We start from the raw sequence: 27952 nt of genomic DNA, 5'->3' as shown, positions 1-27952 counted from the left end.
GGAGTCAGGGCCCTTCTATCTAAATAAATGTCATCATCTTTTACAAATCTCCTTACCGCCACTTGCTTTAAGCTTGATAGTCATTAATTCTTCTGAAATTTTGCCCTTTTTTATGGTTTGTGCATTCAGAGGACAACCAGACAGGCTGAAACGGATAGGAAAAAAAACATTAGCACCCACTTGAAAATGGCAACAATCCTTTCAGGCGATATTATCATGCACTTGGACAGACCTCTGTACCTAAGGTCACATCAGTATCTCCATTATAGTATAGCTTCGGGGAATGACATAACTCATAAAGAGCCATTTAACTGTATATTCCAGCTTGAAAATTGGTACAGAAATCTCAACCTATAAGTAAACAACTCTTAAGCATATTTCAAAATAGCAATGGCATCTACAGTTATGTGAAGATGCATTTACAGAATTCTTGAAGTTCCAACACTTATGAATTGTTTTTATTGAGGGATTGTGCTCCAGAGGAGAGGGATAGTATAGTCCTATGAAATGGCAAGTTTACTATCCTAAAAAAATTTAATTAATAGGATGATTACCATGGTGCATAATTATTGGATCATTTTGTTGATACATAATAATGATCAATACAATAATAACTCTGGATATACCCTATAGGCTGTAATAGCTTTTTAGAATGGTTCTATTATATAGTCAGTTTGCTTTTTAACCACTGTTCACATTAAATTACATTTTGCTATTTCAAAGCTTACAATTTCATCAGCTGGTAATTATCTGAGGCAATTTTTATAGCCCACTAAAGGGCTAAGATGAATTGCACTGCCTTAATACTATCTATATAAATAACAAGGAAGAAACACCCATATGCTGAAGAACTGACAGAAGGATTTGTATTCAGATGTAGCCAAGTAAGGAGTGAAGGAAAATTTTGTTCCACAAGAAAATGGTTGATTTTTGTATGTGTGTGTGTGTGTGTGTGTGTGTGTGTAAAAACTGAAAACAAAAATCCTAACAGACATGGCATTTCCACACGGGAAAAAAAATAATTCAAAAGCAAGCAAGCTTTTGTTGGCTTAGCTAAAAACTATACAGGGAAAGATGCTAGTTCTTCAACTCTAAATTACTGCTTATTATCTCTGCCCAGAGCAGATAGCTAACTGGAAGATTGTCTCAAAGCCATGAGTTACTTGTTAGGTTTCAAATGTCCTAGGAAAGGATATCATATCACAAAGCTATATTTGCTTGTAACATCTTGAGTGTTATTCAGCCTTATGTAGGACAGAAGTCATCTGTACTCTGAGTTGCAGCCAACTAAAATACTATTTATGCTACTTGCTTGATTAGCTAAAATTTACACTAGTGTCCTGATGTAAAGACTTTAACAGGGGATGTAGATCATAAAATTAGGATAACATTGGACTCTGACTGAATTTATTCAAGTCACCTTGGACATTCTTGTATTGCAGAAGTTGGTTCAGAGTGTTACGAAGAAAGCAAAGGAGATAGAGAATGTAGACTTAATTCCTATTAAAGATAGAAAACTAAACTTGGCAGATATTAATTCAGATATTATAGCCAGATTCTTTGAATAATATTGATTGAATACAGTCAAGTTATACTAGTGTTGTCACAGTGATAGATGATGTTTATTGTTATTGGTTATATGTGTGACTCCTTCTTTGTAAGACTAATTTTCCTTTGTGAGATTGTCATGACTTCAAACTTTTTAAATCCATGTGAGTTCTGCACGCTTAATTTTTCTATGCATGCCTCTAGCTGTTTAAATACAAAGTTTATGAAAACAACATGAAATGAATGCCTTTAGGCTAAAACTTTTCTGGTGACATTAAAATGATATTTCCATTTTCTTTTAAAGATGTGCAGATACAAATCCATATTTCCCTAGGAAAGAACTCTATTTAATTTTAAACTGTGTAGGCACTGTGCTAATCTGAAGACCTAGGAAAGTCATGCTGCAATGGGAACACAGAAAAAGACATAAAAGTTTAAGTCTCTCAAAGTAATTCTGTTTTGTATCACTCTAGCTGCAATGTAAACCATGTTGCTATTTAAAAGACTTCAACACAGTTTATTCTGGCTCAAACCTCACACGTTGCCAATTCAACAGTGGATTGTTAAGGAAAAATGAGAAGAGAAAACACAAAGTTATACCTTCTGTGGGTGACAAAAACATTATTAACATGACCCAGCCCGTTGCAGCCTGGCAAAGGACAGTGTGGCAGCTCTTGTTTGTTCAGTTTCCAGGATAGTGAAGACCCATTGACGGGACTCTCCTTCTGTCTCTTGGCAGCCAAAGGACAACCAGAAGCAGTGCGATGAGAAGTGTATTTACCTGATATGTGACCTTGGCCATCACAGCCTATCACTGGACATCTACAGAAACACAGCAAAAGAATCCCTGTTTTCGCTGGAGAGAGCAGATGAAGACAGTCTCAAGAAAGTCTGAGAAAATAATTCCAGCTGCCTTTGTTACTTTGCATTAATGGATTTAAGACTTGGTCCCTGGTGGTACACTGTACCTGAGCATCCAATTCCTGACAAAATGAGTTATGGAAGTTCAGCTGATCTTAAGATAGGGCAATTTAAAATACAGTTGTAGAGACTAAGAAAATAAAACATTCATTTAGATAGTTTTTTACCAGAAAAAAAAAATCAAAATCCTATTACAGGCAATAAATCACACTTCTTCAACTGTATGGAAGGTCAACATTCTCTCCTCTCTATCTAGGTTTCTGGTATAAAGCAGAGGGTGGGTTCTGTACCTGGAAAACTTGTATGCAAACCCATGCAAATATTTGCAAAGAAAGGATATAGATTTTTTGTACTGCTCTGTCAGCATTATGCAGTTTCTCATATTTCATTAACAAGTATTAAGGACAACATTGCAAGTAACTTAGTCTTCACATTTATATTCTGGTAGTTATCATTTACAGATTTTAATGGAATGTGCTTCAAGCTGGGGATGTAGTGAATCTCTGTTGAGTTTCCACTTTAAGTGAAATTCTAATTTATACATAAAGACATGAGACTTATATATATTTAAGTTGTCCTGGACATATTTTTGAAGGTATCACTCTGATTTAATTAGCTGACATGTTTCACCTCAGGCAGTAATAATTTTCCTTCATTTTGCCAATTTTTTTCAACTGGGTGGCACTTTCATATTACTCTTTAAAATAATTGGACCAATGCAAATGTATATAGCAATCCTTCCTCACCTGTTCAGTCACCTCAGTGATGGACTCCACCTACTTCACTAGAAGCAGAAACACTTGGTTTGGTTTCAGCTCTAGGCACTATTCTCACGTGGTTCAGATTAACTGAGATATCTCCCTATCATCCCTCAAGTCCTGAACTTTTACGGGCTATTTACCCCCCTCCACTGGTGGTGGATCATTGTTTCTGTACTCACTTAAGTTCAGGATCTTCTTTTTCTTCCTTGGTAGGAGTCACTTTGATACCTCCTTTCCTGGCACGAGGACAACCAGATAAGCTGAAAGAAGCACACAGAATAAAAGCCACCTGCTGCTAGCCGAGAACCCTGAGCACTGCAGCCCCATGTGATGGGATGGGTTTTACCTTCTGTGGGATGCATAGTTCCCTGTTACGTGGCCAGAACCATCACAGCCAGGTGTTGGGCACCTATGGAACAATACAGGAAGCTTACAAAATATGACCTCGAAGATTATCTTTTTTTAAAATGAGCAGATTCTTTTTTGGGGGGGGCTTTCTTTTTTTTGCCTTTTTTATTTTTTAATAACAACTTTAACTAAGGAATGTGAAATATATTGCATATAATGTGTAAATTTAAATAGTTTATAACACTGTTTGAATCAAACATTTTTCCTTGTACAGAATCAAGGTTACAAAAAGAAAAAAAATGCAGCTTGATATTGATAGATTTGTAAATTTACTGCTATGTGTTTGTTTGTTTGCTATTTTTATGATGTTTTCAGGTACAGATATAAATAAGCACTTTACCACTATTTACAGAAAGGAAAATGGAAGCAGAGAAACAGTTTTACTTTTGAGCATTGGGAGATGATAGCCAGAATTTGAATATAATAATTTGTATGTTCTAGCACTGTAAACATACCACAGGACCATCTCTTTCTAGCACATGATTCAATTGAGTTTTCAGCTGAGCAACTGGATTATGCTTATGTCTCATAGTTCAGGGGTTTCTTTGTGTGTATGCAACAAACAAGTCTTTCCAAGTATGAATGTTTAATACTGAAACATCTATACAATAAAAAGAAGCAAACCTGCCCCTTACTGTGTTTTTGCCAGTGGTCTGGCAGGGTGGGCTTCTTGCTTGCTGTTCATACATGAAGAACGTGCTCTAAAAGCCAACTGGAGTCAGTAGGTCTTTCCACTGACTTCTGTGGGGTTTGGAGCAGGACCTTACTGGTAACACTTTCTATCTCAGAAGTTCAGAGATTTTTTTCATTTTTTTTTTCATTTAGACTATTGTGTGTTTGTGGGGTGGTTTGGTTTGAGTTTTTTCAGAGAAGAGAAACACACCTCAGCATACAAAGCAGCACCAAAAATATTTAGCTTTATAAATTATTCCAGCCTTTTCTATGCTTCTGTATTATGCAGCACAAAGTTCTTATACTAAGCACCCCTAAGGGACTTCGAAATGCTCTGATTTTTACAGAGTATCAGAGTTACAGAAAGAGGTGTGCCAAATAATATTGTACTGAACCATTAAGGAAACTTTCATTTTTCAATATGCTCTTAAGGGCCTCAGTTGTTACTGAATCTTTCCTGACTTGAAGTGATGAGTGATTTCATCTAGTCATTGGTAGGCTGCCATGGAAAACACCTACAAATATAATTGTAATAGCACATCTGAGTATGCAGGTGCATCTCTTCAGAGAATATTTAAAACTAGTTTTCTGCGAACAATTAATTTGTCAAAAATCTGATTTCTTTTGGACATGAACAAATTTATGCATTGATTCAAGTAGAATTCAGCAAATAATTTCCAATGAAGAAAGGGGTGACTTTTTTTTAAAAGATAATGTCAAAACATTTCATGATGACATTTTGTGAACAAAATATTTTGGCAGAATGACATGCCTCACACTGACAGCAAAGGTAGAGGTGTGGGTTGCAGAGTGCCAGATTTGCTCGACTGTATTGCACTGAATGTTGACCTGTTTGAGTGTGGGACAAGGACTGGGCACAATGTCATGTGGAGCAGGCAGCAAGGGCAGATGTCTGGAGAGTGTGAATGCTCACAAGTAAATCCAGAACACCTGCCAAATACCATGGATATTAATTTTGGCTACTTGTTTTATCAGATGATCACAGATAGAAGAGCTGTTTGCATACACTGGAGGTGGACTTTAATTCAGTAAAAGCTCTTTGTGTGAGACATTCAGATCTGATAATCTGAGAGTTGGGGACTTAAAAAAGGACACTGAACTAAATTTTAAATCACCCCATCTGTATTTACCACTTCTGGCAGCAGTCAGATTTCACAACCAGATTGGAATACAAGCTATTCTTGAGGTCATTAAAGATTTGAGTCTGAGATATTACAAATACTGATGGAATTATAAGGTGATATTTCAGGTGGACTACCGACAAATCAGTAAAAAGCTTCATTAGCAAGACTCTTAAGCTTGACCACTGGGCTGGGTTTTCCAAATACTGATTATATCTTTGTATCAATTGTGAAATTCCACAGCACAAGATACATCAACAACGTATTGCCTTACAGTCAGTAATACTCTTGATCTTCATCAGCTTTTAACTGGCTGATGAGTTTGAACTGGTGCCCCAGCTTAGGGAGTTGTACTCTGTAATGGATTCCTATGCAAAGCCAAGAAAATCAGATTTATGTTGAAGGGCCAGAGGCCTCAGGAGGTCAAAATAAAAGATGTCAACTCTCAAGTGGGTGTAGGTTACAAATTCTTTTACAATTCTTCCAAATTTGTTCTTCAAAAATAAATCTCTCAGTGATTTCATATATAAATACTTGCAAATAGGCATTGAGTGCCTCCTATTTTGTCCCCTTCTCCCACAGGACTGTTTTATCTTTAGGAAGATGAACTACAACTACGTGTAAAATTTAAACACTGTGCTGCAGATCTAGGAGCATGCCTAGTTCTTTTGATCCCTCAAAAGCTCACAGGGAGTGTTGGATATGAACTGTAGTTAAGGCAAACCCATTGAGATCAGCTGAGAAAACCATTAACCGAAATATGTCATGCTGCCTATGGAATATGTATCAGTATCAATGTTTTGTGTGAAACCTTTCTAGAAGAACTGCTAGAATCTCTCATAAAAATTGACATTTAACTGCTGTAAAAACTTGTCTAAGGATGGGACTGACCACCTATTTCTCAAAGTTTCTGAACTGTAAGTAAATATCTCTCTAAAGTACACATTTAAGATTCTTTAAGGCTTGATAAGCCTTTGGTGAAATAGGATGTCAGCCACGATTATCCCTTATAGCTTTAAAATCTGAGTCATCATCAAGTTCAGTATGTTTTAAATTGACCACCTCAGATTGCTCTGAGCAGCAAGAATCCTCAGATAAAAATCTCAGATAAAAATTTTCTTGAATCTGACTCAAAGGCCCACTTTCTGAGCAGATCTTCCTTATTTCCAAACTGTGGATCACATGCGAGCCTTGTATCTTTGCTGGCATAGAGATTCATAATTAAAGCCAAAATCATATCTTGATTCTGGCAAATTAAACATGAATAACATTTGGAAAAAAATACACAGCTTTTTCATATTCATGCTTAACTACATGAGGGTACTTTCCTGGCCTGATTCTATGAGCATTTATGCCCTCTGCTCACACAGCAATACTGAAATTAACCATTGATATCACTATAGTATTCTATACAGTGCAAGCATGACTGCAGGTTTTGGCATAAGATTTCTTTTAGCCAAAAGCAGGGTTTTGTTCAAAATTTCACCTGAACTATGTTTCCAAGAAGCTAAAATAAGGTGGTACATTTGTGGAAAATAATTTTATTTAGCTCTTTTTCCTTTTGCGAATTGTCTGTGAACAGATTTTGATTTTTGCTCTTTTTCTAGTTAATTGAAATTAAATGCTAAGTGCGTTATGCAACATATTTCTGTCTGTGAAATGTCCATGAACTTTGACTTTGTCTTTCACAACTCACTTATTATACATGGCGTACAGTGTGCAGTTTGTCATTTAAGTCATATGCTGTTGCTCCTCTTTCCTTATGGCATGACCAAAACTCTAGAAGCTTTAGTGGAAAAATAACCATATTGGTATGCAAATTTACTTATTCACACATGAATGGAGGGGGGGGGTGGTGCATGAGGAGCAACTATTCAAAATATTTGTGTGAGTGTCTCTGTATGGCAGAAAGCCAACAAAAGCAGGGACAAATATATATGACTCAGCAAATTACTTCAAATTTGTCAGCATTTTCACAAGTCAGTTCCTTGCTTCTCGTTCTGCTCTTAGAAAACAAATTGAACCTAAATTTTATACCTTTTGAATCAGTCATGTCAAAAAATGAAGCATTGTGTCAGTCTGCCAGTTTACCTACTGGCTTTGGGAACTGCTTTGGACAGTTTACTGTATAAATGGCCATTCTTTGCCATTTTGCTGCATCTCCTGTACGTCCAATTCCATAGATACCATCAGTTCAGCATTTCATTTAAAATTCAAGTTGTCAGACTAAGGAATAAGACCACTAACATTCGATCTGGGGAAGATAAACACTGAGTCAAACCTAAATGTAGTTACTCCTGCTATTAACACCATTAAAAAGCATAATAGTGCCATGATCAGACTTTATGTTCTATCTGGACTAGGGATGAACCTAAAGGACAGAAAGGACAGTCATGGGATTCTTCCTTTTTTTCATGCATTCATGAGTTTTTCCAAGCCATCTATTATGGGGTCCAATTTACAAGTTGCAGAGGGAAAGCTATGAAAGAACTCTAATTACCCTTTCCTTTTCCCCACATCCTTATTGACAAAGCCAATTCATAACTAGATGACTGGTTGCCAGTGCCTCTCTTGACTACAGATTTTTGAAATATTCATATGTCCCTATACATCTGTCTATATAGCAGAGCCTGCACAGTCCTTTTGTAAGTGACATTTCATGGTGAGAATTATGCCAGCACAAAATCATATGACTTGATGTCTGCTTCAGTGACATTAAACTCATAGTATAGGGTAGTGAATAATAAAAAAATTATTTGCAGTAATTCTAGTCTCATTTTTAGATTTATTCTAAATAGATTTATTTCTAACTAAATAATTCCAATTTATTCTATCTGGATCAGGCTGAGTTGTTTGCCAGATCACTCTTATATGTTAGATATCTTCCATTTCTCTCTGATTCAGAAATACTGGGAGAGCTGCAGCTCTCCTAGTGTTTACAATTTTTTCCCCCAGGTCCTGGTTAATTCATGAAAATGAAGGGGTACAAGAATGAAGAACAACAAATGGAGAAAAGTAAACTTTTTTTCACTCAAAAGCTTTCAAACCAATTCACTTAATATTTCAGACAAATATTTGACATTGTTCTCAGAGCATTTCAAATAACATAGGGAACATATTGCTTGAAGGTAAAAAACAATAACATTTGTGCAATTTTCAATACTTACTTGAGCTCCTGAGAATTAGCAGCCATAAGGGATTTTAATGTCTTGTCAGCTAATGGGCACCCAGAAACACTGAAAAGAAAATTCTATGTATAATATTTTACTAAGCCAAAACATTTATTTTTTCCTAAAACAGCAACCTCCAGACAATCTATGACTTATAACGTGTAAAAAGATACTCTCTAATGTATGCTCATGGCAAAGGAGGAGCAGCCAATATAAGACTGTGGTTCTTAAATAACTGGAAAAAATTATCTAGTTAGGGACAAAGGTTTTCAGCCCCTGTAAAACTTAGCATGAGGAAGCAATGGTACACAGAGTCCCTCTTTTATGTTTCCTACATGAGGGATAGGTAGAGGATCTGGTCCACGTGGTTGGTAAAGACAGAAAATGCTTCCATTCTGCTCCCAAAGGAAAAGAAGGAAATTATTGTTACAACCCCTAGGTTGACAGTAGGCTATTCTGAGGAAAATATTAACATCGTCAGGTTATAATAGCAGATCTATGAATTTCACAGCCATTCATAGAGAGAGATGCATAAACCTCATTTATAATCACATGCAAGAGCATCTGTGTAGAGACTGCTTGTACACTTAGGGAAATGCAAACTTTACTAAAGGACTTATCTGCAAGTCTCAGCTAAGAAATGCAGCTACACTAATAGGCATATGCTGCTTAACTCTGAGTCCGAACATTCACAAATATAACAAAATCAGGAAAAACAGCCACATTTCTGTATGGATTATTTTCTGCAAATTACTTTTGAATACTTATCCATGGTTAGCATAAAAATGTTCAAAGGTACATTAGCTAAAAGCAGCTCCATTTCCTGTTCTAGGCTTCCTGTTGTTTCTTACCTGCGGTGTGAGGCGTAGTTTCCTGTTACATGGCCGCTACCGTCACATCCTGGAGTTGGACAGCTATGCAAAGAAGAAGCAATGAGAAATTAGAGTATGTATAATACACCACATAGCTCACCATACACAGCAGTGAATTATGTAATGATCCTTAGGGCAATCACGTTCATCATTACACTTCTCAACACTATCATGACACTGCAAAAAACTAGCAAAACTTCACTTCTATTTTTTAAATATTACTTGAAGCACAGATTAAAAGAATTTTTCCTATTTACACAATGCAAATAAGTAAAAACCTTGTTTTTTATCAATGCAATGTTAAACCACCATGCTTTGGATAGATATTTTGGTTACAATGTGGGTTATCAAAAAGACAAGTTCATTATTGTTAAGAAATTTCGACAGCAATTCATAACGTTAGTGCTGAAGTTTCTGATCTGACCTCCTGTATAACACAGGCCAGAGGACAGTAATACTTAAAATAATTCCTTGACTTCTGACTAAAATAAGGGACCCTCTTTAGAAACATGTCCAATATTTATTTGCTGATACAAGTGAGAAATTTGGTGTTACGGTTGCTTGCAGAACGGAAAGCACCTCAAGCTGATACAGGTGAAGTTCAGAATGAGCACATAAGTTTTTCAAGATGTTTCAGAGCTGAACTGAGAAGAGATACAAAGGTGGTTGTTGTGGTTTAGGAATGGTACTCCCCAATTCAGTGCTCCCATTGAGGCTCTCCAAACCACGTGCTGCTCGCTTGACACGCCACCCCTGCCCCTTTCCCCTCCCCTTACAGTGAGGTGGAGAGGAGAATTGGAGGCACAAAAGGTGCAAATCACAGGCTGAGATAAGAGCAATTTATCAGAAACAGCAGTGATATAAGAAAATTAACAGTAACAGGAACAATACTAATAACAAAATGTACAAGATAGGTCAACAAGTCACACATGGTTGCACAGAACTGGCATTATTCCCCTGTTCCCTCCACCACACTCTACCAGAAGGAATCCTTTCTCCTCAAGAGAGTCTTCCTTTCCCCTGCCCCTGGCAATGATGTGAGGTGGTATAGAATAACCTCCAGATCCTAAACATGCCTTCTCCTGACTACTGCCAAAATTAACCCTGTCCTGGCCGGAACCAGGACAGTGATGTACATTTAGCAGAACAGATGCCAAGAGATAGAGGTATGCTTGACCTGGAGAAGATGTTAGAGCTTCTGTTTTTCCTCAGTCATCACACTGAATTCATTTTTCAAATTGGGATACAGTTCTCTGTAAAAGGGCAAAGATATCAAGAAATGCAACTTGTACATGGAGGGCGAAGTGAATTAAATATACCTTTTTATAGTACTTTAAAACACCCTAACACCAATCCTTATAAAGAACTGGTTTATTTCACTGGGCACATGGATAAAAAGGGTAAGCAGGTGCTGTACAAAAAATGTTAGCTAGTGCTCCATGCTAATGAACAAGGGGTGCCTGAGAAGCTCACCTGGCTATTTTCTCTGAGTGGCAGAATGTTGGGAGGTTTTTCAAATCTGTAAAAAAGCCTTAGGAAGACATCATCCTCATTTTCACAGCCCATTTCAACCTGAGTAATGTAGTTATGGGCAACAGAATTAACATGGAAAAATAGAAAGCAATGCTAGAAGGAGGTATCGAACAACAGTTCACTGCAACTGAGCTAACCATGTTAGAAAATTTTTCTCTGCAAGTGCTTATGTCATTTTAAAAACTTCCTCATGATGGAGCCAGCTGTACTGAATTGTTCTGTACAATTTCTGAGCTCAATGGGGTCATAGAAACACAGTCTGATCCCTATATTACCTATGTATTCTTCTGATAAATTAAAACTAATTCTTGTTTAATTTTCTGCACAACTACATTTTCAATACCTATTTCTACTCACTGTTTGAAAATAATATAGTAAAACCACTGTAAGCTGATCATTGCCCTAGCATGTTATTATTGAGGAGACTAGAAAAGTATTTTAAAGACATCTCAAAACAGGTCAATATCACAAAGGAATAAATATTACAAAAGAAAAGCCATTAGTCTCCAGCAAATAAACTCTCAGTGATTTTTGTATGCATTTGTTTTAGAAGAAGAGGCAAAACGAACCTGACCTGTAGCAATTTAGGTCATGAACTACAACTGCAGATATAATGTGGTGAGTAGACAACATGCAGACTGCATGACATGAGGTGAAAGAATCGCTCTTCACAGCAGCTTGCCCCAGGGAAATGCAAATTCTAGAGACATAGTCAGATCTAACTGTTTCAGTGCCATTGAGCCTGGAGAGCAGGACACAAGTTACTGGGATGTGACTTGTTTATTTATGGATGAGCCTGCAGTGATATGTTATAGACTATCATCACTAAGTGATGCAGACCACGCTTTTCTAGAGAGACCTATTCTGGTTTGGGACAAAACGCACTAAAAATGGTTTTTGAGCCCTAGTTGACTAGTACAGTGAAAACTCTGAGTTGATATCAAAATGATGTTGACATGAACCCAAAGGGGTTTTGTAAAGAGCCTAGATGAGATTTTAAAAAGTGGCCACTGTTAGGGTCAATTTTATGAACAATTTAGCTTGGAACAATTTTAGTGAACAATTTAAACTGAAACAAGGTGTTGCATGCAGAAAGATTTGATAGAATTTATTTTCAGTTTTGGATAGGAAAATTTTGGTACTTAAGACAGAACAGATGCATCTCAGTACTTGGGAGTGTGAATTCACTCCTGGAGTGTGAATTTGGACATCCACTGGATTTTTGGCAGGAGAGAATAACTAACTCTTCTTTGAAAGAAACAGATGAAGGACACAAACATAGATTTCCTACAGGTTAGAAAAAACCCTGGGACAGTTTCTATCTTGTATTTTGTCTTTTCATAAACTCTGCATGTTTCTTGTCTGAGGAATCCTGACCACTTCGAAGCAAGCTCTCAACAACGGATCTGTAGTGATAATTGTTCAATTAAAGTTTATTTAATTATGTCAGCATGAACAGAGCCAATCTGTAGCTTACTATGAAACTGTGTGTTTTGTAGAAGGAGTCCACTTGTTACCTATCTATCTGAAGAATGAGTGGCACTCAGTATAACGTCAGTCATGAATCTGTCCAGACCCCCAGGCATACCCTGGCTTGCCTCAGCTCCAAATCTCACATCTATCCAGTTGCGTACCCACAATGTGGAACTAAGTACCTGCAGGGAACTGTGCAAGTCTTCCTACTCAGCTCCTACAAATCTACTCCAAACCAGAAGTCAGAACAACTGTGTAGTCAGTCTTTACCAAGGCAAAGGAAAACGTGGTACTTTTTGTGACTCACGTGATAAGTTCCTTTTTGAGATCTCTTGAATGGAGCTTGGGTTTAGGACTTGGTATGGAGACATCTCCTGGATACTTCTTTTCCTCCATGTTTTCTGGAGAATTCACTGGATCTTTCTGAAATATTAGATGAGAATGTGACAAAAAGTTTCTCTCTTCAAGTCCTCCCATACGTTCAAGAAATAATTTGCCATGGCAAGAAGAAAACCTCTTGTAAAACTTAAAAAAAAAAAAAAGAGAAATTAAAAAGAAATGATGGAGAGAAATTAAGAAAGCTTAGTACATCATAGTTTCAGGTTCTAATAGGTTGACTTCTAAAAATGTTGTGAAAGGATTTCTGAAGGCAGATGCTGGTTTAAGCTGTACATAGGGAAAATTGAGTTTCATTTTATAAAATGGTGATAAAGGCTAAAGAGAAGTACATAGAGAAAATAAAACTGGTTGTTGAATCTATACAGGTAAACAAGACTTTGGCAAATATGTTCTTGTTTTTTTCTGTGTAAGAACATCACTGAGTTTTGTATACAGTTGATATGAGGATCATTGTACTGTGAATTATAAAACTGCAACCATAAATTTAAAAAAAATTACTGTTTTCCGTAAGCATATGTAAATGCAAAGCTTTTTAGATCCATAGAATGGAATGGGTTGTTATCTTATTCAGAGAGCAGATTCTTGTTAAAATAAAAATCATGAGAACAAAACCACTTTGAAGTTTTCTTAGTGGGAGGCTGCTAAGGGTAGTTCTTGATTTCTACTAGTTGTATATCAAAATTATCACTGCTGCTGGGCTGTTTGGTGAATGGTATGAACCATGAGCATTCACTCCCTTGGGAAGGCGTTTTGGAAATTTGGAATCCTGAAAGGATATTACATTTTTGTTTTCTGAAAAATCTCTTTGATTACTTCAAAATAGCTTGATTTATACTGTTTTGAGACTTAATGCCTTCAATTATCATTATTTTTATGAAAGATAAGTATTTCCTTTCTGGAGGGATGCTGTGTGGCTATTTTATCATTCAAGAATTCTCTAAAGCCTATAGCATCAATTATCAAACCTTTATTAATCCCTTCTGGGACTTCATGCTGGTTTTGTGATTCCATTCCAATACCCAGATAGGTATTGCCCAGAGATTACCATCTGTGGGAGCAGAAACTTCTGCCTGTGGTTGAAAGGAAAAGGTCCCAGCTCCTGCTAAACTCATGGGGCTGATGCTCTGGGCTTGTGCAGCTGACAAACATGCCAGGACAGAGGGACAGGGATGTCTGCAGAGCTGTTAACACAGAGTGGAGGGCTGAACAGAATCTGGACTGAAAATGGAGATTCTGCCTAATGGGACTTGTAAGCTCTGCAGGGGTGTTTCTTCTGATAAAGCTTCCATATGGTCCTCAATTCTGGCAGCTCATCTTTGCATGTTTGGAGGCTGGATCCTCAATATGACTTCCTTCTGCTTTCTGCTATTGGCTACCTACAGTCTACTGAAACTCACACTATCCATACATATAGAAACGATGCCATATTATTGCTACATCGATTACTACTGATTTTTGCAACCACATTTGTGGGGTTAGTTTGTTTGGGAATAATCTAATCTGCTACAAATATAGAAAGCAAAAATAGATATGTTCAGCTTTTCTAAACACTCTTTCACAGTAATTATCTAGTAATTATTTTAAATAAATAGAAAAACCCTCATATGTTTCAGGCTTTTAGAATTTTATTTCTAAAGGAAAACTTCATATAAGGAGCATTAGAGAAAAAAACTATGAAAAACTGACAAAATGTTAGTACAGAAATAATAAATGGTTGAAAGTCCTCCAAACATGGAAACTAAAATGCTAAAATACAAAACTGGAAAAATGGATGTCAGCTTTGTTCAAAATTCAAGAAACGTCAAAGACACTTTTCCAAAGTGGAGTTAAATCTTGATTCCAGTGACATATGGTGGTGTTTTTGCCCCTGCAAGCTGCAGAATGTGGCTTTGAACTCCTGACTACTGATGTCCACAAATTCTGACCTACCTTTCTTACAAACACATAATTGAAAGCAGGGATCATCACCAGTATAAGTTACTGTAAAATTGAAAGCTCCCCAAAGAAAAAACAAAATGGTAACCCTCTGTTGCCAGCTGGAAGGGATCAGATGCCAAAATAACTCCAAAAAACACAGGTAAAATGGTTTCCTCTTAATTTAATGGAGGGTGAAGAAGGCCACCTTGTCGGTTTCCTGTCTAACAACTAACTGACAGGCTACATCTGTATTACTGAACTGAGGACCAATGCTGTGTTTCTAAAAATTCAACACATGCCTTGGCTGAATCCTAACTGTGTATCAAAACCGGGGCCCACAACAGCCTCTTCTGCTACTCAGATGTAGAACTGAGAGAAGTCTGGAGTAGAAAGTGGTGGAAAGACCCCTCTGACGCTCCACTGCGATCCTGAGCTGTGTGATGGACCTCAAAAGGCACCTACAGGACACCAGAGTAGCCACAACTGTTTGGGCTGCAGGATATATTAATATTTTCATATATGTAACTTGTGTTCTTTATCTCACACAAAAGATATCTCTTGATCTTTTGCTGGTGATGGACCAGGAACTTGTGTTTGTTTGAGTTTTTCATCATGTGACTGTTTGATACCTGTTGCACAGACTAGACTGATGGAGAATTATGTATATCAAGGCTTGACAAAATGCTACAGTATTGCAGTTCACAGCTTCATTTAATGATGTTTCACTGAGTCATTTAACTAAAATAAGACTTCACAGTGAAGACTAACATGAGTACTACAGCCACGAGTATAACTGATACTAGAGGGTTTAGAATTGAAGTATTTTTATTTTCTATACTGATTTTTTTTTCCAAATCTTAATAGTAAATTTCCTGAATTGAGTTATTAAGATTTGTAATTTTTTTAAATGGATAGCTATATGCACATACATACATACATATATACATACATAAACATCAACAATTTTACGGTAACTCCTCTTTTGAAAAATAAAAAATCTAATAAGGAACAAAGTGTGAACACAGTTTTTTTCCTAGTTAACAACCCTTAGTATATTTCCCAGAATGAAAGAGGTATATAGACATTTAAATAGGTGACTTCTTCAGCACAGTCTTAGCATCTTGGGGACCACTTAATATTAGTCAAGCAGCATAAAATCTTCAGATGTGTAGAAGCTGCAAAAGTAACACAGTGGAAAGGAAATGTAGGGAAAAAGTGCTGAAATTCTGCCTTTCTAGGACCTTATGTCACTAAATGTGGCCCAAAAGGGGTTGCATCTCTGAAACACAGAAGATCAGAAATAAAGATCAAATACTTCTTGATCCTCTGTGCTTAAGACTGAGAGTAGAGCATCATGTCTTGGCTTGTGTGCTTCTCCAGCTACTTAGCTTTAGAGGGAGAGATAATCCTTTGGGAAAACACCTTCAGCACCTCCCATTTTCTGGTGTGTTAGGTGATGGTTGTCTCAGCTAGTCAAGTCCAACTGTATGTATAATTTTTTCTTTTCCCATTAGAATGGATTTATAGTTAAATGCTATCAAAAATCTAACAAATTCCAGACTAAAGAAAAGTCAGAACCAGCCCCATTAGTCCAAACACCACTATTTCCTGCAAAGAGCATGTGTATATTCATGCCTACACACTACAGAAAGCAAGCAAGCAATGATACTCCATTAATGTACAGATGGAAGTTTATATTGATTTCAGCAAAGACCAGAACATAATGGTAACATGAATAACAGATAATAGCATCTGGCACTTTTAACATTTTTAAGCCCTGAAATCTTTGGAGAACTGACAGTTGAACTAACTGACAGCTCTAGTTATTTCTCGGCGCTTTCCTTTTGGAGAGATTTTGAGCTTTTTCCAAATTCAGATTTTTTTTTTAAGGGGGCATCTGGACAGGCTATTTTGCTGAGAAGGAGAGAGACAATATTTTCTGGAAATTACCACCAAAATTAAGCAACTGTTGTGCATATGAACCAGATAACAATGAATTAGAAATAGATATAATCAGTCATTTTCTTTGCATGAGGATAACTGCCAGTCTTGATTTTGAAAACAGAGCCTCTGGCCCTGACATCACTGGACATATCAAGACTCCCTGGGATGGCAAAAGCTCACAGCAGAAATCTGGGGCCAGATCTTCAATTAGGAACAAACTATACAGTGTCAAAGCACTGAGTGCAAGGGGCAGCAGTGCCTGAGTGCATCAGACCATTATGTCCTATCGTGTTGTTTAGTTGCCTCCAGCTCCCTGTGCTGGGCAGGGAAACAACCAGACACCCATAACAGCCTTCTAAAAGCCAAGCATGGGTGGGGGGCATGTGGAGGTGCTCCTACCTTGGCTCTTCTGCTGGGCTGTGGTGGCAGCAGGGAGGAGGAGTGTCATGACAGGCCCCCTGCCAAGTCTGTGACACCTATTCCTCCCATGCAGCAAGGTAGTCAGTCCACTCAAAGCTTGCTCGTTTTACCAGCATGAATGGGGAAGAGCCTGAGTCCCTAGCCTCCTGCCTCATGTCAAACCCATTCCAAAACCCTGATACAGGGATTGTGCTCTCATTGGTGAGCTAAGAACCATCATTAGCCCCAAAGAAGAGACTGCAAAGGCCTCTTCAAGACAACCCAGCCTTCAAGAAGTGTAAGCTTTTTCAGCAGTCACATTGTAACAGACTACCCAGTGCTGATTGACTTTTTTCTTCACACAACTCAATTATCTTCCAATTTTGAGTGGTTTTGGAATCAAGACCTGGATCCCCTAATCTCAGCCCTAAATACTAAAAGCTAGTGTCAGTTTTGATATTTCAACAAAAGGTAATTTCATAATAAATATAATGTTCAAATGCTATTATTTTGTATATAAACCCAAATGGAGAGTAAAGTATTTGAGGCTGTATAAAACCTCCTAATTTTAGTCTGTTTCAGAAAGCTATAATGTAGACTTGTCCATGTTAATTACCAGGATTTTATCTTATTAGGTTTTTAAAGATCTGGTGGTCCCTTCCTGATTTAACAAAAAAGCAAGCAGTCCATATTCTGACAGTCAAGCTCAAGAGAAATGAATAAATCCAAACTTGCTAGCAGGATAGAGGAATAAGAAGGAAAGACTGAAGTAGACTATACCGCTTTGTTGTCAACACAGGGTAAACAGATATGCAAGAGTAAAACAGAAACAAAACCAAAATCAAGACAGTTATCGAGTTGGAAGTGGCACTCTAGAAGATTAGTCATAGAAGTTTCAAGTTGGAGATCTAAAGCTAACTGGCAGAGATTTCTTGAAGTATGTTAAATGTAAATAAATATTTTCCACTGAAAGAATATTGCAGACAAGGTTCTAAGCACATGCTTAAATGCTCAGATTTGGAGTTATCTAGAATTATGAAGAGTTGGTGTAGAAAAACTGCTTTTTGTTTCAGCATGAAAGAACTGCCTTGGTTTGATTTTGTTTGTTGGGGTTATTTTTGGTTTGTTTTTCTTTTTTACCCAGTAATCCCTAGTCCATTTGGGTGTATGTGCTACAGGACTGAGCCATTGGAAACAAAATTTTAAAAGCAATCTCTAATGATGGATACTTTTGATTCCCTTATCTTAGAGACTTATAGACATTAACAAGTAGGCTCTGAGAGAAAGATTTTTCAGTGTGGGTAATGATTTTTTATGCCATATCCAAGAGACCACTAAACCAGCTCAGTGTTCACAAGCCTCTACCTGTGGAAATTGATTCCCTTTAAATGCACTAGACCATCATATGGTCCCTCATTTAAGGGAAAAAGTCACTCAGAAACTAAAAAAATACCTCTTTTTCTTCTTCTTTCCTGCCATGGGTCTTGCTGTAGTTGATTGGTGTATCCCAGCCTTCCTGTTCACAAAGAGCCTGGTAGAAGGCTGCATTTACCAGGATGCTGCTTGCTTTGAAAGGAGAAGAGGAAGGAGTGGGAAGTGCTGTGCTGGAAGAAGTGAGAGGCATAACTTTGTCTTGGCTGCGATTCTTTTTCATGCTCAAATCCAGAGTGCCATTTTCATCCACTTCTATCTCAGCTCCCTGACATGCAACAGGAAATAGAGACATGTTTAGATATGGACATGGTAAGGCTGTAAAATAACCATGTGGTGCTTTTAAAGGATAAATATAAATGCACGCTTTTATTTAAATTTATCTGAATCTAAACCCAGCTTTTCGATTTATGTCAGTTAATGTCCAACTCTTAGGCAGACTTAAGGGTAGCTTCAGTAATGGTGTCCTGCATCTCAGCTTAAACATAATAAGTAGAATTTAAATAAGATGCCTTAAACCATAACCTATACACCCTAAATCTAGTTTTATTTAAAAAAAGTTTAGCTTTAAATCTTCTTGATCTTTTCATTCTTACAGAGAACTATGACCCCAATTCACAGTTAAAAGCATTAATGCATTGTTTAGGTCATCAACAGCATTACTATTATACATCCTCCCTTCCCCCACACCCTGGAAACATTACAACATCTGCATCATGGGGGGAAAAGGAGGGGGAAGAAATATGTCTAAAAGTAACACAATAAGAGAAATTTTTACTAGGGTTTTCTGCATCACTTAAAATAACATATTGCCTTAATCATAATTTGACTAGGCCACTAAGGCACAGGTATGCACCGAGACCACTAGAGTGAGAGGTACAGGAGAAGCTTGAGGAGGTTCTCCCTGATGGAGACTATCTGCATGAGTTAATAAAGCCTTTGCTACCTGGAAAGTACAGCAAAGAGCAGCCTCTAATTGCAGAGGTGTGTGCAGGTTGGGGAGAGACACAACCTCTCTTTCCAGTCTGCCTCTCATATCAGCTCTCAGAGCAGCTCCTGCTCACAACAAGGGGCAAGTGCTGATTGGCTGTACAAGAAGAACAAGAAAAGGAAACCTCACTATCCTGCCTCACCCTGCCTGATCCCAGAAGAAGATTACAAACTCCTCTTGGAATGATAAAAAGCTGCTGAAAGTGCAGCTTACTCATGGAAGCAACAAAAAAATTCCCTTCATGCTCAATATGTTATGCTGTATATTGACAGATTTTTTATAAAGTGATGAATACAAGACTAGTCCTTGCTGTTGCCAACAATTACTGAAGTTAAGTAGGGGAAAAGATGAAAGATGCCTTCTGGAGGAGTATTCAGTAGTCTAGTTCAGTGTGTTGCCCTGAATAAGGTGGAAAACATTTAAAGACCATGGAGATAAATAGCAGTGTCCTACATCTACACATGGAATGCTTTAATTAACACTGCTCTTTGCCTTCCTGTTATTGCCATCACTACTATTTTTCATTTATATCACCACAAAGCTCAGATAGCACTTGGGAATTTGGGGCTAGATATGGTAGGTGCTTATAACTGTAGGAGACAGTCATATAAACCAAGATTTCCTACCTTAAGAAATTTAAAAGTAAACTAATAGTGTAAGTGAATCACCTAGAAGTTGTGTTGTGAACAGAAATGAGACAGGTATATCCAGGGGGTAAGTTTTTCCATCTTTCTTAGACCTCTTCCTCAGGAAGACATTGGCAGAAAGAGTCCCTCTTTCTTCCCAATAAATATTGCTGGGGTTTAATGATTAGTTAACCATTTAGTGGTTAAAGATAGGACAGTGAAACTTATCCTTGCTCAAGGATCTTAAAAACAATTGTGGTGAAACAGGGAATTCTCCCCCTGTGCTGAAAATGTGACATGGCCACTGTAGTTGGACTACTGGTGTAAGCTTCCTTCATGCAGCCCTGTCTTCTACCATTACCAGTGAGGACTCATTTAAAGGTAAATCTTTTTAATCAGAAGGAAAATTCTGGTAGATGATGACAGTTTAGGGCCCAACAACCTCTCCTCACTCAGACAGCCTGACTCTATTTTGTATCCATGAGCCTAACACAGATGCCCACCTAGACCGAAGCACTACCAAGCCATCTGCTTGCCCCTGGTTCAGAAACTCAGGCACCTCTTATGTTTGCTTCTCCTGCATAACAAAGTTCCCATTTTCAATCATACAGCTTAAAAAGAGAGATGTTTTATTATATTTATGGGAAGTAAATACACTTCTAATATGTTCATACTAAGACGCTTTGGTTATATCTTTCTGCCCCTTTTTAGTAAATAGTTTAATCTCCTGTGATAGTTTTAAGCCCTGAATTTGACAGTGCAGCTTATCCTGGATAATAACTTACTAACCACAACATCTTATGCCATCTGTATAATATCAAATACATTTTTATACCAGCATTAATAAACCTTAGTTACAAAAATTCAAGATATTAACTATATCAGTGCCAAGCACACACTCCAGGATCTGACAATATAGCTCTGCCATGATCACCCTAGTGTTTTTTGGCTTCATAGCTGACATGTAACTATAGCAATGAAACAGAGCTACAGTAATCAAGTTTAATGACCAATGTAAAGTAAAATGCTAAATATTGTAGTTACTGACATTTTTCATAATAAAAAAACTTGGGTTAAGTCTGCACAACCAACATTCACATAAAATTCCAGACCTCTGTGACAGATGGCTTAGGAAAGGAAGCCATGTGACTGGGCTGTGGTAGTTTTATAGTGCAAAACCAATAAATAGTGCAGATTCTCTGTCACTGACAAAATATCAACTACTCGGAAGGCAACAGCAACAACAAAAAAGGACAAAAACCAATCAAGGTCCCTTCCTCAATGCAACTTATAACAGAACAATATCAGAAAATCCTTGTCTCTGAGAAACAGATACCATTAGCCTCCACAAGGAGCTCTGGCTGATAAGCAGAACATTTCCTAACATGGATATTTAAAGCTTTCTCAACACTTGCCTGAAATTCATGCAGAAGTTGGGTTGTCCAACACCTACCTAATTCTGATCAGAGAAAGCTGGGTTGTGTGTTTGTGAAGTAGCGTGCAGATGGGGTTTAAGTGAGCTCACAGATGCACACAACAATTAAATAAAGTCATGGGAAAAATATCCCCCTTTGCCCATTGCAGGATGGATCAAACGTTTTCAGCATGGCTTTTTATTCAGAATGATATAAAAGAGCTATTGCTTTGCTGCCTTCATAGCAAACTCCAAATGGTAGAGCAAAAAGGAGGAAGTCAGAGTTACTGCTCCAGTTTGTATTCATACTCTCATCCTACCCTCCTCTCAATATGTCTCCTTTGCTTGTTTTACCGCATTTATTTTTCTATTAATTTTAAAATGAAACTAAAAAGACAAAAATGACAAAAGGAAAAAATGCTAGAGCAATGCTATGACATGCTGACAGAAAATGGCACTTGCTATGCTTAGCTCAGGCTTGTAAAGGCTGTGTTCTCAGTGGAGGCAAGATCTTATTACTGTTGACTCTTGTGCTTGTGTGAACAGGCCTATATTTATCCATTTATCATGACATATTTAAAACATAGCTACCAAAACAGTATAAACTGTTCTGACTCTTCCTTAAAAATATAAGCAAAACAAAGATGCAAGTGTGTCTTATTATTTCCTAACTAATATTAGTTTGCAACTGTGTAAATCTTTGGACCCTGGTGGCCTAGTGGTTAGCGTGCAGGACTTTCACTGCTGCGATCACGGGTTCAATTCTCCGGTCTCCTGGCCTGATGGAGGTCGTTAGCCCTGTGAGGCCATCCATCTATGAGAAGGACACTCTAAACAAACCTACGTCCTGAGGACCTCACTGCCATTGTCCAAGCTTGCTTGGCCCCGGCAGATGAACCTTTAGGATTAAAGGGTGGGCTCAGTTCAGCGCAGGCTGTGTCTCACCTAAAAAATCCATTGCGCAGGCTGGAAAGGTAAAAAGACCTTTCCCCAAATCTTCGTTCGCGAAGATGGGCCATTATTATTTTTTTAATTTTGTTCTTATTTACATTTACATTTACATTTACACTGGTGTAAGCCAGGAAAATATCCACTGAAGCAATGAAGAAAAATCAGTGAGTGTAAGAAGATACACGGTCTCTATCCACTACAAGTGCTTTGTACTTTAGTCAATCTTTCTCAGCCTCCTTTATTTTATGAAATAAATATTACAGAATATTTTCTAGTACTTCATTAAGTCTTGTCCTTAGAACTGTACTACAACAGCTAGGACAATAAAGGATTGTGGGGTTTTTGTGCTAAATTTCTCCTGAATTTTTCCGTATGCTTTTGGTCCATCTGATCACTCACAACATTTAATATTCTCCAGTGCGTCTCCAGTAATGATTACAAGTTAAGCTTTATCTCATAGCTGGATCAGAAAGAGTAAATTATTGTGTCTGCATGGATCTTATTTCAAACCTGTGACATTAGGGAGATTGTATCATGACATATAAGGGATTGTATGTATTCTTTGGTTGGCATCAGCCATACAATTTAATACTAAGTAAGTCCAAAGAAACAACACGATCAATGATTTTGCATTCCCCCCAGCAGTTCAGTCTGGTTTGGAAAGCTCAAAAAGCTCTTAAGTTCTGGTATTGTGAGTAACTTTGAGACTTGTATCTTGCCATGTGTATGAATACTATTCTTAATACAAGTCCATCCAAAAGAGTACAATCTTTTCTATTCCCAGCCAACAAAAACATGTCCACCTGGTCCTCAGCTCTTCACACTTTAATTTAAGCAATTTAGTCCTTCAGCAGCAAATTAAAACACTAATTTGAGTCAAAACAAGAAAACTTGTAACAGCCCGGCAACATCTGAGACAAGAATGGAGTCTCAATTTCAGCCCAGAGCAGTTCACAAATTAAAAAAAGTTAGCCAAGAAGATACTCAGAGAACAATATGCACAGCAGTATTACAGGATGGTACCTTGAATGATTTTTCATCCTGTATTTAGGCTTTAAGGTATTTGGAGTAAAGTACTGCCTGACAAACATGCTGAGTACTAACTACATTTTTAAAATAATTGATGTAATTATCACCATCATCAATATCCAAGAGTTGAGAGATAACATAATTTTGTTCAGAAACAGACTTTGAACTTTAAACATTTTTAGCAAGTGTCATTTTTTTGTTTTCTTTCAAGGCATAGTGTGCATATGCCATTTTGTCTAAACAGGTGGGAAAAACACCAAAACAGTCAACAAAATATTTGGCAAGCAGTAGTGATGAGGATACAGATAAGCTGTACTGCTTGCAGCTACCTCTGTGAAATGTGTGTGGTGAGGGTTGTAAACAGGGGAGACCCCTGGGAGTTATGATGATGCAGACTCTTGCACATGCAGGCTAAGCCTTCTAGGGCAGCCCTTCTGTTGACTTCAAAGGGACCTGAAGGAACCTACATAAACTATAAATCAAATGCAAGCAGGAGACTGGCTTGGGGTACTGACTGCATGAGAATTGACTGATCAGGATTATATTCAGGGGAACAGTTTGCTGCATCCCCTGGTGGAGGTTGAATGGCTCAGACAGTGTAACATTAATGTGCTATTCATTATTTTTGAAAAAAATATCATCAAGGTATCTGGTGGTCTTAGTATTTTTTATGCAACTGATAGATAATTAATGAAGCTTTAGGATTCATTTTGCTGCTCATTTCAGAATAAATTTATGCTTTAAATTGCTTCGATTTTAAATCATAATTTTTAAGCTTGGGATATTTGTCAGATCCCCTTGTACACTAGGTTTCTTTGGAAGTTTTGCTTACCAATGATACTGTTGATATATAATCTGACTTCTCTATCCTTGCTACCCTTTGCTTTCATTTTTGTTGTCTTAGAGTTTCCTTTTGGAACTGATATGTAGAGAAGAAGAGATATATGTTTGAAAATCCATTAAATTATTGAAATTTGGAAGTGTGTTGTAAAAAACATTTATTTTATCATTTAAGTGTTAGCTATTTATACAGGAGAGTGGTGAACATTCAACGTAAACCATCCAACTCTTTCTAAGAGACAGACAACACTCTGGAGGTCAAGAAATAAAATGTAAGAGACAGAAAGAAAAAAAATTACTTTGGAAACACACTTGTGCTAAAAAGTGTTTTGGTGTTTTCCCCACTTGTTTAAGCAAGACAACATATGCACACCTTGAGCAAATACAAGAAAATGCCACTTGCTTGAAGTGTTTGAAGTTTAAGTTCTGCTTTTAAAAAATAGAAGCACAATATTTTTACGTCTCTGACAATTGTGCAACTTGCAAAGGATTTCCAACAAGCCTAAGAAGTCCTCTGCAGTCTCACATGTCCTTGGTCTAACACCACTCAGCGTCCCATCTGTGAAGTATTATGGCTTGGATTGCTGGGAGGCTGACTGATGCTCAAAGGACAACAAATACTTTTACAAGTCAGGAGCTTTGATCTGCTAAAGTATGGACGATGCTAATTAGGTTTTCTTAGACAAAGGAACAAAAGAATGTGGCAAGGGGCAGGGTTGAGAGCTCTAATACTGTGGGGCTCTGAACACAGCCACCTCACACAGGTATTTTCAAACCTGGTGAATGTGTGTGCTGTGGAGTAGAAGAAAGAAATAATTAACTCTGTAGTAATGTGTTGCATTATTTGTATTCAAACATAAATAAAGTCTTTAAAGAGATTTTTTTTTAAATATAAAAATTTGTAAGGTATTCTTAGCGACTAAACATTTACATTTTTTACCAATTCAGAAACACTGATAAATAGTTAGTAGTCTCTTTACAAGTAACCTTATTTTATTGCTTCATATTTTAAAATTAGAAAGCATCTTCACTGAAGAGAGTCTGGTAACCTAATCCCACAATTTTTTTTGTTTGAATCCTATATGATCAACGTAATAAATACCCAAAACCAAATAAAAATAGATTTTGTGTGGTTTTGGACACTAAATCTGTTTGGGGCTTACTTGTCTGTGTTTTGGCCAGAAGCTAATTCTGATTCTTCTGTCAGATGTTTTGTAGCAGTATGCCCTCCAGAAAGTCTGGCAAAAGTGGAGGCAGGCAGATAGCAAGGTATGCAGGTGATTTTCTTTTAGGCTGGATTCCTGGCTGTGAAAAATGAGTAAGCTATGTGCCCCAAGTGTCCCTCCATATCGTTACTATTATGTTCACTTCCATTCAATCCTTCCCCGTGATTTGGCAACTGTAAAGCAGGTACATAGGAGAAAATCTTTGGGTTATGCCTGGTCCCTTTACTGCTCGTCTCTGGCAACAAAGGTCTGTTGCTGAGGTCAGCCAAAGGCTGCTGCAGCAATTAAATCCAACCATTGGCATCAGTTTCCATTTCCCCACTGGAAGAAGTCTCTATTGAAGACTGGTGGAAGGACCATTTTACAGCAGATATCAGGGATGGATCTGTCATAGTAAAATGTTCTGTGAGCAGTCTTTGGGGCAGATAATGTCTGAGTTACAGGAAATGCATGTGGACATATTCCAAAGAGTCTACTCTGTGGCATCTCTCAACATTGATTTCAAGGTCCAAAACTTCACAAGTAGAAATCAAAAGCAGCAAAGTAGGGGATACCACTGTGCAAAGGTACAAGACTCAGAATACCTAACAAGGTGGTAAAATTAATGGTTCCACTCAAAAAATAACAGCTAACCTCTTAGCAACGGTGAATGAACACTCAACCTAATTGTAGATCAACAGCTCTGGAGGACACGTCTAGGCAGACTGAGCCCGGTGCTAAAAAAAATAAGGTAGAGTGACACTGACTTGTAGAGAAACAAGTCATCTCTCTTTTAGGGCACATATCAGTACTCAGAGCCCACAGCAGAAGCGAATCTGCTACGCTGTATTTTGACAAATGTACCTCTTTTTACTTCCAAATGATTTCTCCTCAAGATCTTGTGATGACACCCTCTCATCTACATAGAGCTTTCAAAAGTTTCTTTGCAATGGAACATGTGTGACTTTAATACAAATAATAAACAACAGTGCTCCCACACCACTGTCATCAGAAGAAAATCTTGTCTATTTCCATCAGCATTATAATACTATGTAATGGCACAGAAAATAAGGCTCATAGTTCACACAGTACCACTTGTATATCATAAAGATCTGTGAGGAAATGCAGAGCAGAAATCAAAACACGAAAGCCACACAAACATCTACAAAATTAGGCAGCTTTCCATTATGACAGACTTGCCCAAATTATCTATCTCCAAGCGCAGTGGGCCTGATTCTCCACTCTTGCCAGCAGAAAGGGGAATTTTACCAAAGTCAGTTGTTATTCCCCCCTCTCTGCCTTGCCAAACTGCTAGGAGCTCCAAACACAACAGACTCCATAGGTGTAGTGCTGTTCCATTGCTAGCAAAATATCACCCTGATTAATCATATGATTTTTATATTTTTTTTAAATCAGTCTCCAAAATGATCACTAATGACAGGTTTCAGAGGGAGAAAAATTTCATCTTAAAACATATCTAACTCATTATCCACCACAGATTGTTGCTGGATTTCAAATAACCTTTTTGTTTTTTCCTCCCAGAAAACTCCCCCCTTGTAATTAGGGCTCAATTATGAAAAGAACTAACAACATAATTCCTGCTATTTATTTAGTTTTATCAGAACTGGTCACTGCATTACTGATTTATTCTCTCTCTTCAAAAGAGCATGCAAACAGAAGCCTCCTTTTGGGGGATTTAATGCAGTCACTAACATGAAAGACAGTTTATTCACACAGTTCAGTAGCTAGCACACCCTCCAGGTTCTTGGACTACCCTACCTTGGCAGACAGACTCTGTGGTTTGTTGGAGAGGATCTCTGCTGCTTCCCTGCAGCGGGTGGAAAGGTTCAGGATAGCAGCAGCTGCTGCTATGTGGGTGTCTTCACTACATTGACCGTAGCTATAAGAGTTGGCATGGCAAGGGCTCTGTGTGTGGGCGCTAGCACTAGGCAGTCGATTAGAAAATTTCACTGGATTTGAAAAATGCTTTGCTGTTGAAGAGAGATTTGATTAGCAATTGCATGTATGAAATTTTTCCCATTAAATAGTTTTGTTTCTCAGACTACAATTTCATACATAAAAATATTCAAAGATTACATTTAAAACAATCCTTTTCCTTATTGTCAGTAAGGGTTTGCGGTAAAAATGGCTTCAAAAACACGATAATTTAATTTTTGCTTGAAGAAATACACATCTTTTAACAATCAACTGAATTTTTTACTCATAATTTACTTATCCCTAACTCAGGCATTAAAAATAATGATGTCTAAGGAAAGACTGAACAAGCATTAGCATGTTATCCATCA

The 27952-nt window shown here is 37.5% G+C and overlaps 1 protein-coding gene across 3 annotated transcripts in view; it reads right to left on the bottom strand.

Moving 5' to 3' along the window:
* ST18 (ST18, C2H2C-type zinc finger) overlaps positions 1 to 27952 on the bottom strand; it is a 169355-nt gene that overhangs the window by 7153 nt on the left and 134250 nt on the right. For all 3 annotated transcript variants that reach the window (XM_027673985.1, XM_027673992.1, XM_027674001.1), the window contains 9 exons: positions 27426 to 27637; positions 18613 to 18858; positions 12808 to 12923; positions 9474 to 9536; positions 8620 to 8688; positions 3577 to 3639; positions 3410 to 3490; positions 2149 to 2370; positions 57 to 145 (listed from right to left, as the gene is read on the bottom strand). In XM_027673985.1, the coding sequence (XP_027529786.1) occupies positions 57 to 145; positions 2149 to 2370; positions 3410 to 3490; positions 3577 to 3639; positions 8620 to 8688; positions 9474 to 9536; positions 12808 to 12923; positions 18613 to 18858; positions 27426 to 27637 (1161 nt within the window). The remainder of the gene's footprint in view (positions 1 to 56; positions 146 to 2148; positions 2371 to 3409; positions 3491 to 3576; positions 3640 to 8619; positions 8689 to 9473; positions 9537 to 12807; positions 12924 to 18612; positions 18859 to 27425; positions 27638 to 27952) is intronic.

Source organism: Neopelma chrysocephalum, unplaced genomic scaffold (assembly GCF_003984885.1).
Source record: "Neopelma chrysocephalum unplaced genomic scaffold, ASM398488v2 Primary Assembly neopelma1_22, whole genome shotgun sequence".
Classification (NCBI taxonomy): Eukaryota; Metazoa; Chordata; class Aves; order Passeriformes; family Pipridae; genus Neopelma; species Neopelma chrysocephalum.
Note: the sequence above shows the minus strand (reverse complement) of the source record. Positions and strands in the feature narration are given on the sequence as shown.